The 17,082-nt window shown below is 41.1% G+C and overlaps 1 protein-coding gene across 7 annotated transcripts in view; it reads left to right on the plus strand.

Moving 5' to 3' along the window:
- Window positions 1–15,122, plus strand: part of APLF (aprataxin and PNKP like factor) — a 40,327-nt gene extending 25,205 nt beyond the window's left edge. For 5 of the 7 annotated variants that reach the window (XM_061461492.1, XM_061461489.1, XM_061461491.1 and 2 more), the window contains 5 exons: window positions 3,384–3,509; window positions 5,354–5,400; window positions 9,692–9,730; window positions 13,835–13,915; window positions 14,117–15,122. In XM_061461492.1, coding sequence (XP_061317476.1) covers window positions 3,384–3,509; window positions 5,354–5,400; window positions 9,692–9,730; window positions 13,835–13,915; window positions 14,117–14,322 — 499 coding nt within the window. In that variant the 3' untranslated portion in view covers window positions 14,323–15,122. The remainder of the gene's footprint in view (window positions 1–3,383; window positions 3,510–5,353; window positions 5,401–9,691; window positions 9,731–13,834; window positions 13,916–14,116) is intronic. The other 2 variants (XM_061461495.1, XM_061461493.1) reach the window with 2 other exon arrangements.
- Window positions 15,123–17,082: the final 1,960 nt, after the last annotated feature.

The raw sequence follows: 17,082 nt of genomic DNA on the forward strand, positions 1-17,082 counted from the left end.
CATTACGTTTTCACTACCAGTTTCCTTATTAGCTAGAAAATAGCCCTTAAGATGTCAGGGCTCTCTGCATGTGATTATGAAGAGCCAGGGATTCTTAACTAATCAATTAAACTTGCTTTAGGAAAAGCTTCTAAGTATCTTTTGGTAGCTGCACAGATGAAAAACTGTCTTAAATGTTTCACTAGGCAATATGCAACTTCTGCTTGAGATGGCCACATTGATTCTGAAGAACTTGATAAGTTTTATTTGCATAACTTTTATTTGCATAATTTTTTGCATCATCAAGGGTAAGTGCACAAATCCAGAGCTGCTGTAAAAGCAAAGTTGCAGTAAGTGTGTTTGAGAAGGCAACTGTTGTAAGACTTTATTCTTGAAAGAGTTTTCTAATTGGTTGATTTTTGTGCGAATATAATTTTGTTTTGATTAAATGAATAACATATTCCTGTGCAGTGAGGTTTTGTGGTAAAACTAATTAGCTTCAGAGTGCAACTTACACAGAGTGATAGATGTGTTCTTACCACTCCAATCCCTTGTGCCCAAAAAAGAAAAAATAAAAAAACCTCAAACAAGCCAAACCCTTAATAAGAGGAAGAGGCTTTAGATTTTTGCATGGAGGGAAAATGTTTGCTTTAATATAAGCTATGCACTTCTGTGCTGCTGTTTATTTTGCTGGATGTTGTTGCACAACACATAGAAGTGGAATGAGTACGAATTATCCAGGTAAAGGTGAGATAAAATGTTTCTAATAGTCCTGAGTGTCTGAAGCAGGACATGTGTAAGATACTTTATAGGTAACATATAATTTGAGGATCATCATCAACTGGTCCAAAGAAACCTGAAGCCCTGTGATAGGGAGCATACATCAAGATGCTTTTGTTTCTTTTTTTTTTTTTTTTGAAAAGAAATGGATATCTCCTGAAATACAATAGGTTGGATAATCAACAGCTATTAGGTTTCCTTGGTGACTATGATGCTACATGTATTTTACTATAGGAATGAATTAAATACAATCATAGAATGGTTTGGGTTGGAAGGGTTCTTAAGGGTTGTCTAGGTTCAAGCACCCTGCCACCGGCAGGAACACCTTCCACTAGGCCAGATTACTCAAAGGCCAGTCCAGCCTGGCCTTGAGCACTGCCAGAGATGAGGCATCCACAATTTCACAGAACATTAGTTGCTTCTGTATCCCTTTGAGGTGGTGAATTTTGTTTCAAATTACTGAAAATTCTTGCTGGTATTGCTAATACTAAGTAAGCTCTATGCATTCAGAAAACAAAGCAAGTAGCCGCTAAAATGACTTGTTCTGATCTCATTTATTTTTTAAATGGGAAAAAAAGTAGGCAGCCAATCTGTGCTTGGTGTAAGAAGTGATGTTTCCTGAGAAATTATTGTTGAAGACTGGTAAATGCAACCTTACAATTATGTACTTTACTGTAAAGTTCTTTACTGTGAGGGTGGTGAGGCACTGGAATGGGTCCTCCAAAGAAGTGGTAAATGCTCCATCCCCTGACAGTGTTCAAGGCCAGATTGGACAGAGCTTTGGGCGACATGCTCTTGCATGAGGTGTCCCTGCCCATGGTACAGGGGTTGGATCTAGATGATCTTAAAGCCCTTTCCAACCCAAACCATTCTATGATTCTCTGATTTTTAGTGAAACTGTATTTACTTACCCAGTAGTCTGCAGAATTAACAGAAAAGACTGGGACTATAAGTCTGTCGCCTGTGTAAAGAGAGCCAAGAGATTGGTTCTTTCCTAAGTAGCGCATGAAGGAGTTCATCTGTAGCTTTCTTGTTGAGTTTCCTGAGTGGAAGATGCCAGGCAAATGGAGATTTTAAAGTATTAATACTAAATACCTATTTTTTTCAGATGCCTAAAAGGAGGTCTGAATGACCAGTATTGCTCACAATGCTTAAGTAATCATTTTGCAAACGTTGTAACAAAAGCTTTTGTTGAAAATGGCAGTAGTTGAAATGCTGAAATTAGTATTTACTGTTGCCTATAAAGTTCCTAACGGGTCATTTTAAATTTAAAGGAAAGAATGCCTGTGGTGGATGAGGGAGCTGTTGTGTATGTAGCTAGCTACATAAATGTTTCTGGCTTTGTGTTTCTAAATACATCTGTAACAAGTGTAAATTAAAGCAGTAAGAACTTTGCAGTTCAAAATTGTCGTTCTTCCTGCTTGAGGCAAGCAGTTCACTTTTATAATTTGCACACACTGAAGGTTATATACGCTGGGAATTAGTGTGGTGAATTACTGAAGTATTTTGTGGATGCCTTTTGGAAAATCATTTATTAAATTAGCTCATATTTCTTGCTTTTAAATATTATGCTTGAAAAAAAAAAGCATCCTTAAAATAAATCGTAGGGGAAAAGTAGATTTGCTGTTGGTACCAGTATGTTCACTTTGACATAATGTTTTGTAGTATGTTTTGATCAGTCACATGGGTTTCTCCTGAAGTCCTAATGTGTTATTCTCTGTTCTTTTCAACATCACTTGCAGAAGTTTTATAAAGCAAATGTTTCTCTAAGTGATGTTTATGGCTGCTTTGTGTGGTAGGGTTGCAGTCAAAGCTGTTTCCCAGAAGCAGAATTGTTCTTTCAGTGGTGTGTATATTGGTATTCAATACTTGCTCACCTTGGATTCAGCTGCATAAGTGTGGTAGAGCAAGAAGTTGTGGATGCTGATAATGTGCTATCATCGCTAGCACTGGTGTGATTCAACTACATGCAGAGTAGTTATGTTGTATGATACATCGTTGTAATTTGATACTTCAAATGAAATGTCCTGGTAGCCAAGGCAAACCTAACAGCATAATCAATGCAATGTCCAGCAGACTGCTCCATCTAGAATAATATTCTGTCATTGAAAATATTCAAGTAGGTAGGAACTCGCATACAGAACAGAAATAATAGAGCCTGAGCTAACAGGCAATCCCTCAAGGGTGTGGGGAGTCTTCAAATTCAGCAGTTTTTCTGCTGCGGTGCGTTGGCTCTTCCAGTTTGAGCTAAGACTTCAGCAATGTTTTCCATGGCGTTTCAATAGCCCCAGAGGGAATTGTGACTCAGCAAGTTGGCCACTGCGTAAGATTCATGCTATAAGACTACATCAGTAGATTGTGTATGTGTTGGGGGTCAGAAACTTAAAGCTGATAGCAAATAGGAAAATCTGTGATTTACCCTCTTTTGCAGCATATGCTGAGAAAAAGCTTTTTTCCTGTTGTCCTGAAAGGAGGTCTTACATTCTGCATAAAGTTGAATATTAAGAGCTTGTCTTTGTGTAACCACAGAAAAATGAGTTGACGCTGATTCAGTAACACCTTTCTTATCTTTACTTCTTGTGTTTAAATGGAACAGTCAGTTCTCAATATTTATTTTTTTGCAGGAAGAATCCCATTCACTTTCAGCAGTTCAGTCACCCTAATGATGATGACTATTATGAAACAGAGATCATAGCTCAGGATAACAACGATAACCGGCCTGAATGTCCGTATGGAACAGCTTGTTACAGGTAAGAAATGCTGTACAAAATGGGTTATCTTGTTTTACAGGTTAAGAATGTTCTCCCCTGGAGTTGCAAAATGACAATAGAATAAAGAGTAATTCTTGATGTTAAATCTTGACTGTAGCCTTCTGAAATTTACTGCAGACAGACTGTGGCCTTTAAAGCACCAGAGCCTGTGTGAGCTGGTGAACATGGAAACTTGTCTCCTGGAAACTATTCAGTGGCCTAAAGATCAACACTTTTCAGTTGCCAACATCTATTAAACTGTTCTTCTTTTATATAAGCAATAATATATTGTTATATGCTCTTGATACATAACTTTTAGCTTAAATTTTGGTAAAGTATTTGTTGAGATTTTGTACAGGACCCCTTAATCCATATTTGATTTGTTAGAAAACATAATTTAGTCACAGCAATAAAATCCAGTTTATGGCTGACTGCTGTTTTTGTTAAACACTACAGATTTTCCTCAAAAGATTGTTTTATTCCATTTGTTTCCAAATATCTAGGGTTTACACTTTTATTTAGCAGAGTTTAATGGCTGCTGTATAATTGATAAAATGGACAAAGAGATATATTTTGAGGCAATGACACTTCTGTGGGGGTATATTGAAAATAACAGTTGCTGTGAATAAAGATTGTGCCTGAGCAGAAACAGTTTCTCCTGTCTCCAGGAAAGTGTGGTGATCCTAAAGAGTGTGTTCTTGCTGAAATGGAACAAAAAAGACTGTAACTTTTAAGAAACAGCCATGTTATATTGAGCTAATGCACAGAAAGTATTTCTCTTCTGAAAAGCGTCTATGAGATGAATTTCTCATCCTGGGATGAGAAATCTGGCTTTATAACAGTAGTGAAATCACCAACATCCTTTTCAGGAGTACAAGAGATGCTTTATCCAAAACCAAACTCTTCCTTCCAGATAAGAACACCTCTGTGCTGTATTAATTGATCATTTCTTAATCTGTGTTTCATTCTTTTGTGGGTAGAAGCAAGGAGGCACCCATGAAGCAATGATAATTCTATCAACAAAACAACATGTAATTTGAAGGGGTTTTGTGTTACAATTGTTATGTTTATCTGTTGGTTACTATTTGAAGGGAGCATAACTGAATGATCAAGACTCTGTGCCTTGGGTAGGGATTGAATGGTCTGATGCTCGCGACAGTAGTAAACCACTGAAATAGGCAATTCCTCATGTTTCAGTACAGTGTATTTAGTGGGAAGCTGTACTTCCATTTTTTTTTTATTCAGATAGCCATCACTTGTAATGCACACATAATGTACTTTGGGACAGCAGTAGCTATAGAATTGTAAATCAAGTTGAAGCATGTGAATTTGTCCCAGGTTATTTGAGATAAAACCAGGTTTTTCTACTGAGGACTGACTGTGCTCTGTTTTTGGAAAATAAGAGAACATAAATAAGCAACTAGTTCTAGAGGAAGTCTTCACAGCAAGGGTATTTTGTAAAATAGAGCAAAAATTTCTGGAGCTATAGAAATGGATTTCAAGTTTCAAGCATGTCACATCTATCAGTTTTTATCTCACTGAACAAATGCATCTAATTTTACAACTTTGGAAACTATCTCATATCTTGCTTTTGATTAGACATCTATTTTTTTTTAATGCTGTAACAAGAGGAAGACTTTAACCTGATTCGTATTTTCTCACTCTATAGTCTGTAAGCTGAGATGCTGCAGTAAGGCACTGGTCACAGAATTTTATTTTTAAAAGTAATGAAAATGATTCATGAAATACCCAGGAGTTTTGGACCAAAAAAACTAAGGAATTTTGGCCTTGGTAAGTGTGGAACAAGGTAGTGAATCAAGCTTATATGGTTTTCTTCTTTACAGGAAGAATCCTCAGCACAAGCTAGAATACAAGCACACTGCACCTCCAGGTAAGAACATTTGTTCAATGCAGCTCAAAGTCAAGGGGAAAACCCCCCAAACCCAGCAACAAATACAAAAAATACTCGTAATAAAATGCTTTCAGCTACTGTGAATAGATGAATAACACTGCATTTGTAGCTTACTCTGTATTACCCTGCACCCTTGCTTTTCTCAAGTATGAGGTCTTGCCCTTAGAATCATAGAATAGTTAGGGTTGGAAAGGACCTTAAGATCATCAAGTTCCAACCCCCCTGCCGTTGGCAGGGACACCTTACGCTAAATCATATCACCCAAGGCCTCGTCCAACGTGGTCTTGAACACTGCCAGGGATGGAGCATTCACAACCTCCCTGGGCACCCCATTCCAGTGCTTCACCACCCTAACAGGAAAGAATTTCCTCCTTATATCCAATCTAAACTTCCCCTGTTTAAGTTTTAACCTGTTACCCCTTGTCCTGTCACTACAGTCTCTAATGAAGAGTACCTCTCCAGCATCCCTATAGGCCCCCTTCAGATACTGGAAGGCTGCTATGAGGTCTCCACGCAGCCTTCTCTTCTCCAGGCTGAACAGCCCCAACTTCCTCAGCCTGTCTTCCTATGGGAGGTGCTTTAGCCCCCTGATCATCCTCGTGGCCCTTCTCTGGACTTGTTCCAACAGTTCCATGTCCTTTTTACGCTGAGGACACCAGAACTGCACACAATACTCCAAGTGAGGTCTCACGAGCAGAGTAGAGGGGCAGGATCACCTCCTTCGACCTGCTGGTCACGCTCCTTTTGATGCAGCCCAGGATACAGTTGGCTTTCTGGGCTGCAAGCTCACACTGAAGCCGGCTCATGTTCATTTTCTCATCAACCAACACCCCCAAGTCCTTCTCTGCAGGGCTGCTCTGAATCTCTTCCTTGCCCAACCTGTAGCTGTGCCTGGGATTGCTCCAACCCAGGTGTAGGACCTTGCACTTGGCAGGGTTAAACTTCATGGGGTTGGCATCAGCCCACCTCACAAGTGTGTCAAGGTCCCTCTGGATGGCATTCCTTCCCTCCAGCGTACCAACCAAACCACACGGCTTGGTGACATTGACAAACTTGCTGAGGGCACACTCAATCCCACTGTCCATGTCAGCGACAAAGATGTTGAACAAGACCGGTCCCAACACCGATCCCTGAGGGACACCACTCGTTACTGGTCTCCAGCCGGACATTGAGCCAGTGACCACAACTCTTTGTGTGCGGCCATCCATCCAGCTCTTTATCCCCCGAGTGGTCCATCCATCAAACTGATGTGTCTCCAATTTAGAGACAAGGATGTCATGTGGGACAGTGTCGAACGCTTTGCACAAGTCCAGATAGATGACCTCAACTGCTCTACCCCTGTCCATCAGTTCTGTAGCCCCATCATAGAAGGCCACCAAATTGGTCAGGCAGGATTTCCCCTTAGTGAAGCCATGCTGGCTGTCACCAAGCACCTTGTTGATTTTCATGTGCCTTAGCATGCCTTCCAGGAGAATGTGCTCCAAGATTTTGCCAGGCACAGAGGTGAGACTGACTGGTCTGTAATTCCCCAGGTCATCCATTTTCCCCTTCTTGAAAATGGGGGTTATATTTCCCTTTTTCCAGTTGTCAGGAACTTCACCTGACTGCCAGGATTTTTCAGGTATGATGGCCAGCGGCTTCACAACTTCATTCGCCAGCTCCCTCAGTACCTGCAGATGAATTTCATCAGAACCCATGGACTTGTGCCCGTTCAGATTTTAAAGATGGTCTCGAACCAGTTCCTCTCCTACAGTGGGTCCAAGGTCTTCATTCTCACAGTCCCTGCGTCTGCCTTCCAGGACTTGGGTGGTGAGGTGAGAGCCTTTGCCAGTGAAGACCGAGGCAAAGAAGTCATTCAGAACCTCAGCCTTCTCCAAATCCTGTGTAGCCAGTTCTTCCGAGAGCTTCCTGAGGGGGCCTACATTCTCCCTAGTCTGTTTTTTATTTGCTATGTACCTGTAGAATCCCTTCCTGTTATCTTCAATACCTCTAGCTATGTTTAATTCTAACTGGGCCTTAGCTTTCCTAACCTGGTCCCTAGCTTCTTGGACAACATCCCTGCACTCTTCCCAGGCCGCCTGTCTTTGCTTATTATAAGCCTCTTTTTTCATTTGAATTTTCCTCAGGAGCTCCTTATCCATCCAAGGAGGTCTCCTGGCCCTCCTGCTGCACTTCCTTCTGGTTTGGATGCAACACTCCTGAGCTTGCAGCAGGTGATCCTTGAATATCAACCAGCAGTCTTGGGCCCCCCTGCCCTCTAGGGCTGTATCCCATGGAACCTTCCTAAGCAGGTTCCTGAAGAGGCCAAAGTCTGCTCTTTTGAAGTCCAGGGCAGTGAGCTTGCTGCATGCTCTTCTCACTGTCCTGAGGATCTCAAATTTGACCATCTCGTGATCGCTGCATCCAAGGCTGCCCTGGAGCGTCACATTTCCAACAAGCCCCTCCCTGTTGGTGAGCATGAGGTCAAGCCTGGCACCTCTCCTTGTCGGCTCCTCTGTTACTTGCAGAAGGAAGTCGTCTTCTACACAATCGAGGAACCTCCTGGATTGCTTGTGCCGGGCCGTACCGTCCTTCCAACAGATGTCGGGGTGGTTGAAGTCACCCATGAGAACAAGGGCCTGTGAGCGTGAGGCTTTTCCTATCTGTCTATGGAGTGCTTCATCCGCAGGTTCTCCTTGATCAGGCGGTCTGTAACAGATCCCCACAGTAATGTCTCCCATAGCTATATTCCCTTTAACCCTGACCCACAACTCTCTGTGGACTGCTCACCTGTCCCCAGACAGAGTTCCATACTCTCCAGCCTATCCCTAACATAAAGGGCAACTCCCCCTCCCCACCTGCCAGTCCTGTCTTTTCTGAAGAGCCTGTAACCTTCCATTCCAACATTCCAGTCATAGGAGCCATCCCACCATGTTTCTGTGATGCCTATTATATCATACCCCCATAGACGTGCACACATCTCTAATTCCTCTTGTTTGTTCCCCATGCTATGGGCATTTGTATAGAGGCATCCGAGCCGAGCTCCAACTGAAGCCGGCTCATTGGCTGGAGCGGCTGGGATACCTCTGCGTTACCTGTGGTAAGGAGGATTCTTGGCCACTGCAGACTTGCACTCTCTGTTACTCATGTTTTTCAAGTGAAGAGAGTTAGGCTGGCTCAGACACAGCTGACATGGTTTGGATGATTTGTATCTTAGGAATTGACAAAAGTGCCATGTGACAAGTGGCTGTTTTCATGAGTTATAGGTTTTATTGAAAATTAAACACGGTATAGTGTGACATTCCTGGATCTCTGTATTTGACTTCCTTCATTCAGAGCTGAAGTATTGCAATGAAAAGAGGGAATATATTTAGGTGCTACTGAAGTATTTCTCTACGTTTTGGGTGGATACTGCTGTAAATTATTTTTATAACTTTTCTCCCATCCCTGTAGCAAATTATATACAGAGAAATATTTTATGCTTTATAAAGATTTATGATTTTATACCTTTTATTCTTTTCTTTTGATAGGAAATCCTCAGGTAGCATACAATTTTTCAAGTCTTGTGATGCTCTAAAGCAAACATTACAAGCATATCTGTCATCTATTTTTTAGTTTTATTTATTTTTAACCAGTGTTTTTCTTACTGAGAGAACAAAGTTTTGCAGATATGTTCTCTTGAGGCTTGGAGGGAATATAATTAAAAATGAATCTGAATTTCTATTAAGAAATATTCTACTCCTGTTTTATGTTCCAGTAATGAGGCTTTTTGAAAAACACGGGAATGTACTGTTTACATTTTGTCTGTTCTTAAAAAATTCAAAGGGATACTTTGCATTTTCTTGGGCTTTTTCTTGATTGTTTGGACTTTGAGATCTTTTCCACTCGAAATCCCAATGCAGTAAACAGTAGTTCAGAGCAGAACAGTTAAGGAAATGTAATGACAAGGTATTTTACTTTAAAGAATCTGGATTATGGTATTATGATGGAAAAATTGCATTTATGGAAACAATGCTGTAAAATACTTAAATGTTTTGATATGTCAATTTTCTGCTTAAAAAAATCCCTGAACCGATGTTAATGACATTTGTCTCCAGATGGCGTGGTTCATAATTGTAAGAACAGTTCATCTGGATTTTTTTTGGGCAGCAGAGTAGTTTTCATACTGTAGATAGAGCAGAACCATTGCAGCATTAATTTTAATAGGTCAGTGTTCTGTTGTAGCAAACTCTATGAATAACTCTTGTGCTAGGCTGTAGTCTGTCCTGACTTATACCTTTCTTTTCTTTAGTAACTGAAAGAGCAACCCGACAAAGAACTTCAAAAAATGGTGAGTATGTTCTAATGTTATAAATGGGCACATCAGCATGAGACCACAGATCTGCAGTGGTTTTCTGGCATTTAATAGTGCTGGAGATGCTTGGTAATATTTACCTGAAGTAGTTGTTATTTTAGTAAAACCCAGCTTGCTTTTTTAAAAGTAATAGTGTTGAAATTGTATTTGTACCAGGCTTCCTGGATGAGCATACCTGTATTTCCCTAGAAGCAAACAAGAAAACAAATGTTTTAAGGAGACACATGTGACTGAATCGATTGTTCCTTCCTTACACAGGTGTCGTAATAGGATGAAAGGAATCCAGTATTTCTTTGCCCTGTAAAGATTGATTGCTCTTTAAACATTGAGAGATTCCTTCTGCATTGCACTAAATTTTAAATAACTTTTGGGTGATACCTGTGCATGTGCTTTTCTTATACTTACTGTGAAGTAATATACTGGCTTGTTAGGACTAGAGTGTAGAAGGTTAATGGCTTTGAGTTGAGGGCAGCTTTCATGCTGAACTACAGATATGTCCTTCTTAGTTTCTTGTTGTCAGTGAGGATTATTAGTAGCACAGGCAAGCTGTAGTCTGTCTCGATAATGTACATTATAATACTGTGGATATCTCCCCATTTACCAGTGGTGCACCTAAGGTTGCTTTGCTGCTGCCAACAGTGTCACTTACATGTTGCAGGTGCATAAACTCCAGTTTTAAACACCCTTTAAGGTCTGTTTCCAGGCTTCTTTTGTATCTCAGCTTCCTATCTTTCTAAAGCAACTTAAAAGTGAGCTTTTATAGCAATCTGAAAGCCTGATGATAATGCCATCTTCACGTTCACTGGCCTGAACAATGCATGAGGAAGTGGAACTGCTGCGTCTCAAATGGAAGTGGGAACTGACTTGTCTTCCTTGAGGTCACGAAATTGTGGCTGGGCATTTCCTAAAGAAACCCTCAAGTTAGAGACGCCTGCTTTCTAGAGAAATTAAATAAAAGTGCAAATAGCTGTAGTTAGTTTTCCAGGCAAAGTGGTTTTGCCTCCAGTTCTGTTGTGGATGGATGCAAGAGGTTGCTTTTATACTTTCCACTGAGAAATTTCTTTCCCATCTCATTTCCTTATCATGTATGTGTGCACTTTTGCCATCACTGAATGCTTGGTATGATTGTATCTGTGAACTAGCACATTCTGAGGCTTGTTTGTTACCTGTATGCTTTGCCACATTCCATTATGCAAAGTGCCAGCATCAACCTGATCACTCTTCCCTTGTAGAGATGTGTATTCCAGCACAGTAAGAATTGTTAATAGCATCGTAAGCACAGTGAGGGGTTAAGATGAGGCAACCAGGGAAGAACTGATATTCTACACATGGGAAAGAAAGAAATCAATTTATTAAAGTGCTGATCACATTTACTGGTTGGATTTTTTTTTTATTTTTTTTTCTCCCAATGCCTTGTTGACCGGTTTCTGAGCTCTCTTGGGGACAAAAAGGTTGTGCTCAGCAGCATCACGTCTGAGGCAGTCGCACTGAGCCACGTAAGGTCACAGACAGTCAGGGCTCCATTAACCTTTATTCTGTGCCGTTTGGCACAACTGCACTGTTAAGTACACTGTTAATTTCTGTGCAAGTGTATTTAAACTCCACCAGCCAAGAAAAGAAAGGTACTGTCTACTTGGCATTTGACATGGTTGGGTTTTAACATTCTTAGTCTAATTGTTACCAGACAGATTACACATTGCCTGTAGAGAATGTGGTCTATGGTTTTAGAAATCATAGAAGGCTAATTACTGGGACGGAATAGTTGGAGGAAGAAAAGAAGGAGGTCAGTTATGCTGTATTAAACTGTTACTACTGAGTGACCTCACTGCACTGCTGCTAATTAGCTGAATGATTTGCTGGAGCTATGCAGGGTTCTTCTACACATTTAATTGTAGGTTTTCTAGCAAGTTGCTAAGCACTTGCAAAAGTAACTCTCTGAAAGGGGTAGTTGGCAGGCTTTTTCTCCCCATATGAAGGAGGTGCTTTCAGAGAAAGCTTCAAGGTCATCTTTAGAAATACAGTACTAGGGAAAAGGCAGAGTTGTACCCAGTGAGCAGCTTTAGGGGCAGTGGGGCTGAATTAAATTGTAGTGGAAAGAAGTGGAGTGGAAAGACATTGAAAGAAGTGCATCATTCACTGATGCAATCTGTTGATGTACAGGGATGAAAAACACAATATGCTGCCTTGTACATTTGTAGGAAAAACATGGAAGTAGTATTTTGCCAGAATTCCTACTTCTGTTATAAAATGCCATCCACAGTGCTGTGAAAGTGAAGAGCTTTTCTTTGCTAAGCATGTCTTGGGCTTATTATTTGTGCCTATTAGTTTGAGAAGAGGGATTTTGCTCCTACTGTATTTAGCATATTTTTTTTGGTCTCTTCCCTCCAAGACATAGTTCATTCTACAGAACCATGGTCTGCGGTTCTTGTAAGAAACTGCTGGTATGGGTAAGCATAAGTGTGATTGATTTCCCCTGAAGTCAGGTAAACAATAGTGGATTACAGCTGAAATTGGCAGTTGACATTTTCAGGATCTTGTGCTAGGTGGTGCAGAGTCCATCCTTCCAAGAATATTGGCCAGCCGTGGGATATTTCTCAGTTACATTATTGGCTCTGTCACATGGCTGACATTGTTCTAGGGGGTCTTTCAGTGCCTCTATAGACAATTCAACCGTAAAGTCGTGTATTTTTGAGAACATTGACTAATGCTTTTGATAACCTTGGGTGAGAGTTGCTATAAAGTCTTAGACTGTAAGGTAATTCTGGAATAGTGAAATAGAAAAATGTAACTGATAGAGGATGTGATCTGACTATCTAAGATGCTGGTGTTCTTGTTTGTCTGTGATACACAAAGCTTGAGTGCCCAGAGCTCTGACCTGACGTTTCAAGAAGTTGCTAAGAAATGCCTATGGTTCATACAAACATTGATGATTTGGACTGGGGTCTGCAGCTGAGTTAAAAAAAACCCAAACATGTTTATAGTTTCATCTGAATGATAAGAACTGCTCAACAGAAAACCTGCCAGTGATCTCATACAGATAATCTATTTCTAGATGAGATAAGAATGCAAAAATTAGGGGCTGGGAAGTAGAGGAATGACAATGGGTTTACTCAGAGGTATGGCTTACGTGCAGAATAACACTATTGGGATATTAATAGACTTTGGCCAGTTATGAATTGTGGTCATGTAAGAAAAAGGGAGATAGAGTAGGCTTGTAGAACAAGGGTTATGCACTTCTACCAAAATCAGGAAGCAGTAGAAATAAACTTGTTAAAGGTTCACACCTACTGATAAATAGGAGGAGAAGGCAGTGCTGCTATGGCAGCAGCTTTTTATATACACTGCCAAGTTAGATAAGTAAGACTTCTGCAAATAGGAGAATTACCCTGCCTTGGGGAATGGGTTTAAATGTGCCAGTGTATTTGAGCAATTAAAAGAATGTTTCAAGACAAGGTGTCTAAAGAGTTAGGAACATGCTGTGAACAGTATCCATTTCTTGTAAACAGAGGTTTCTGAGTTTTTGTGTCAATACAGAGTATTGTGAAATACTGTAAAGAGAGAAGCCAACCTGAGTGCAAAATGTAAGTTGTGAAGAAGCTGGATGGACAGCAGCTTAGAAAACAGTGTGATAGAATAGACTGGACTGCAAAACAGGTTCCACCCAGCTCAGGAAAAAGCATTCTGCTTTTGTTGTTTCCTTAACCCATGTTCAGAAAGGAAGCATAGACTATCCAGCAGAGATCCAAGTTGAGAACATAGGAGGTGAGTGATATAGCAGAATCCCTTCTCTTACCTGAAGCTCAGGAAAGAAATGGAGGCAAGTGATATAGCAGATTCCCTTCTCTTACCTGAAGCTCAGGAAAGAAATGGAGGCGAGTTAAAAGCCGTGCCAGGGTAAGAGCATAAAATAGCCCTAAGTAAGCGTGGATGAAGACTGAAAGCCTCAGGTCAAAATAAATGACAAGGTAGATCAATTGTTTAGGTACAGAACTGACAGGAAGACAACTAGGAAAACTGTGTGCCTAACTCCTTGAGAAAAGTGATCAGAAGACATCAGATTCTGTTTTTTTCTGTTACCAGAAGATGTTGTCAAAAGGCCTGATACTGTTTTCCAGGTGCTGGAAGAAAAGTCAGTAAGGAAAACTTTAAGTGATCACATGGGTAAGTGCTGCAGTAGAGGTCAGAGAGATGGTACAGCTTTTCATGGCAGTCTTGAAAATCAAACCCAGAATTATTAGTGTTGGGTGGAGTTCTTTAGTTGATTCTTTCTCCTCTTGAGGAGAGAGACCAACTATATGGTCTCTGGAAGGTTCTAGTTCTGTATTTATGGTACATGAATATATGACATTTTTGTCCTTACAGGAAAAAGAGCTGTAGAGAAAGATAGCGCCAGCGATGATGAACCAAATGAATATGACCTTGATGACAGCTTTATAGATGATGAGGAAGAGGAGTGTGACCCTACTGATGAAGACTCTGACTGGGAGCCAAGTTCAGAAGACAAGGATAATGAAGATGTTGAAACACTTTTGCAAGAAGCACGTAGATTTGTTAAGACCAAAATATAGCTGCACAGAACAACATTATGTGTCTGATCTGGTTGTGTTAAAACATGGATGCGCAAGGACAGGAACTGCTTTGAAAACTGGTTTTTCCTCAGTGATGTAGGCACTACAGAAAGATTTTAATGAGGGTGAGGGGATTCAGCAAAGCCTTTCATTTCCATATGTATTATTTTGTTGGGGTTTCTTGTTTCATTAAGTGGTAGAGCCAGAGGACTGAGCTCTGAAGTTTTTGTTTTTTTTTCCCCTTCATCTATTTCTTTTGCAACACCATTGGTGTCTTTTAGTTTGAAAGGTTGTTAATGCTTCACCTATACTTAAAAGAAACATTTGCATTAGGAAAGCCTTTTATTTTGTTGAAATGCAATATATATATATATATATATATATATATATGCACACTGTGTTGAATGAAGAGGAGTTATGCTTCACACCTGCAGTATTGCAGACCTACTTGGCCATTGCTAGGGAGTCTGTAAACCAGTTTTTTAATGTTCTTTTAAGTTGGTGCAGTCTTAAACTTCATTATTCTGCTCCTAGCTTTCCTCTCAGGTGTCATTTCTTTGATTCTCTTAATGTACAGTAGTTAAATACAGGTTGTTTAAAGAGGCACTTGAGAACAGTATCTCAGTGTATTGAACCACTCGGTTGTCTCCACAACAACTAATGTATTTGTTCTCGTTACAGCAGTATCATTTGCCGTGCCTGTACATCACTGGAATTATGTTCAATTCGCAACAAATCCAAAAGTCTTGGTGACTGTATTTTTGCACAATTAAACTTGTACCACAGTGTGGGAAATACCTATGACTCTGATTTCTAAAGACTTTGTTGGAAGCTGCCTTCAGTGTATTTACAACTTTCCTGAGCTTTCAGAAAAGTAAGTTTAAAAAGTTCTAGAATGTTTCAGGACAGATGTCTGGAGCCATGTGAATTTGGCGCTTGTTTTTGGACACAATCCTGAAATTCAGCAGGGTAAGCATTCTTGTGTGGCTTTGTTCCCCTGTGAACATCTGCTCAATCATGGTTGGAGACAGACGTCCAAATACACTCAAGCTTTTCAGTTGGGTGGCAAAACGTTCTCTGTTGACATTAGATGTCCGTTGCTGCTAGCTGGTGCAGGGTTGCTTTAGGATACTGCATTGTCTGTGCCAGTTGTGTGTGAGAACTGTCACTCAAACGTTTCAGGTATCAAAAATATAAACATTCATGATGGGCAACTGTTTCAGATTTGAAGAACATCTGCTTCTGTTTGGCCATCAGCATACTGCTTACTAAAGCTTTTGCATACAGAGAGAATCTAATAGGTGTTTTTCACAATGTCTGATGGTTTCTGTGACCATAACCTTCCTCAAGCTGGAGCATTCTCTAACATAGCATTATTTTGTGAACGGCTATTTAAACTGCTCTCAGGAGCTACTATCCTTTACTTTTAAAAGTTGAAATAGCCTCTTTTATCACTGAAGGCTCACAGATAACATATCACAAAAAAAAAAGCAAATTTAAAAGTAATTCTTGGTTTTGCATATTAGATCAAGTCTTACTATTGATACACTGGGAAAGTCAAAGCTGGAATGTAGCTGCTCTGTACTGGTAGGTTGAAGCTATCTCTGTTAAAGCATATTTTCCAGCTGTTGTATTATTTCCTTAATAGCAGGATATATTTTTATTCTTCTGAAGGGCTGACCTTGTGTCTCCAGGATACTGGTGTATTGATGGACCCTACTCTGTTTGAGGTGCAGATGAGACTACCCAGACACTCGTATGTCAAGTTACTGAATATTTTTTCAGTGAATCAGGAGCATGGTCAGAGGGTTGAATCACCTCTCCTGCAAAGACAGGCTGAGAGAGCTGGGCTTCTTCAGCTGGGAGAAGAGAAGCCTCTGGGGAGACCTTACACTAGCCTTCCACTACCTAAAGGGGACCTGCAAGAAATCTGTGGAGGGACTTTTTACAAGGGCATGTGGTGACAGGACAAGGGGGAATGGCTTTAAACTGACAGAGGGGAGATTGAAATTAGGAAATAAGAAGAAATTCTTTACTACGAGGGTGCTGAGCCGCTGGCACAGGATGCCCAGAGAAGCTGTGGCTGCCCCATCCCTGGCAGTGTTCAAGGCCAGGTTGGACAGGGCTTGGAGCAACCTGCTCTAGTGGAAGGTGTCCCTGCCTGTGGCATGGGGTTAGAACTGGATGATCCAGAGGGACCCAGACAAGCTTGGGAAATGGGCCCATGAGAACCTCATGAGGCTCCACAGAGCCAAGTGCAGGGTCCTGCAACTGGGTCAGGCCGTACCTGCGGAGGATGGGTGTACCACTGGGTGTTTGAGGTGTGAGGTTCCTGAGTTCAGAGGCTAAGCCCTGGAGTCAGAAGCTGGGACCATGAGTGCTGCCTGTTTCCACCTGAACAGAGATCATTGCAGCCCCACCTTGGCAGTGGGAAACTGGCAGAGTTAGTATGGTTTTAGCGTTGACATAAGAGGCAGATGGCAAGGTTTATAGGTGCAAGCACATTCAAATCCTCTTCTTCAGAGTGAATTATTTGTGCGGAATAAGTAAGGCCTGGCCCATTCACTGAGTTCCACCCACGGGTGGGGTTTGTGGGGCAGAACCAGGGCAAGGCTTCGTGCTTGGGGAGCTGCAGTTGTCCTGTGCTGGGCATGAGGAGAAGGGTCTTGGCCTGGGAAATACCCGTGGCCATGTACATCCCCTACCCCAAGCCAAGCAGGAGCTGCCTGAGTGGGCTTAAATGTGTTGCCACCCAGCTTT

Source organism: Pezoporus flaviventris, unplaced genomic scaffold (genome assembly GCF_033815535.1).
Source record: "Pezoporus flaviventris isolate CSIRO_AGI_PZ_B2104156 unplaced genomic scaffold, CSIRO_AGI_Pfla_v1 ptg000031l, whole genome shotgun sequence".
Classification (NCBI taxonomy): domain Eukaryota; kingdom Metazoa; phylum Chordata; class Aves; order Psittaciformes; family Psittacidae; genus Pezoporus; species Pezoporus flaviventris.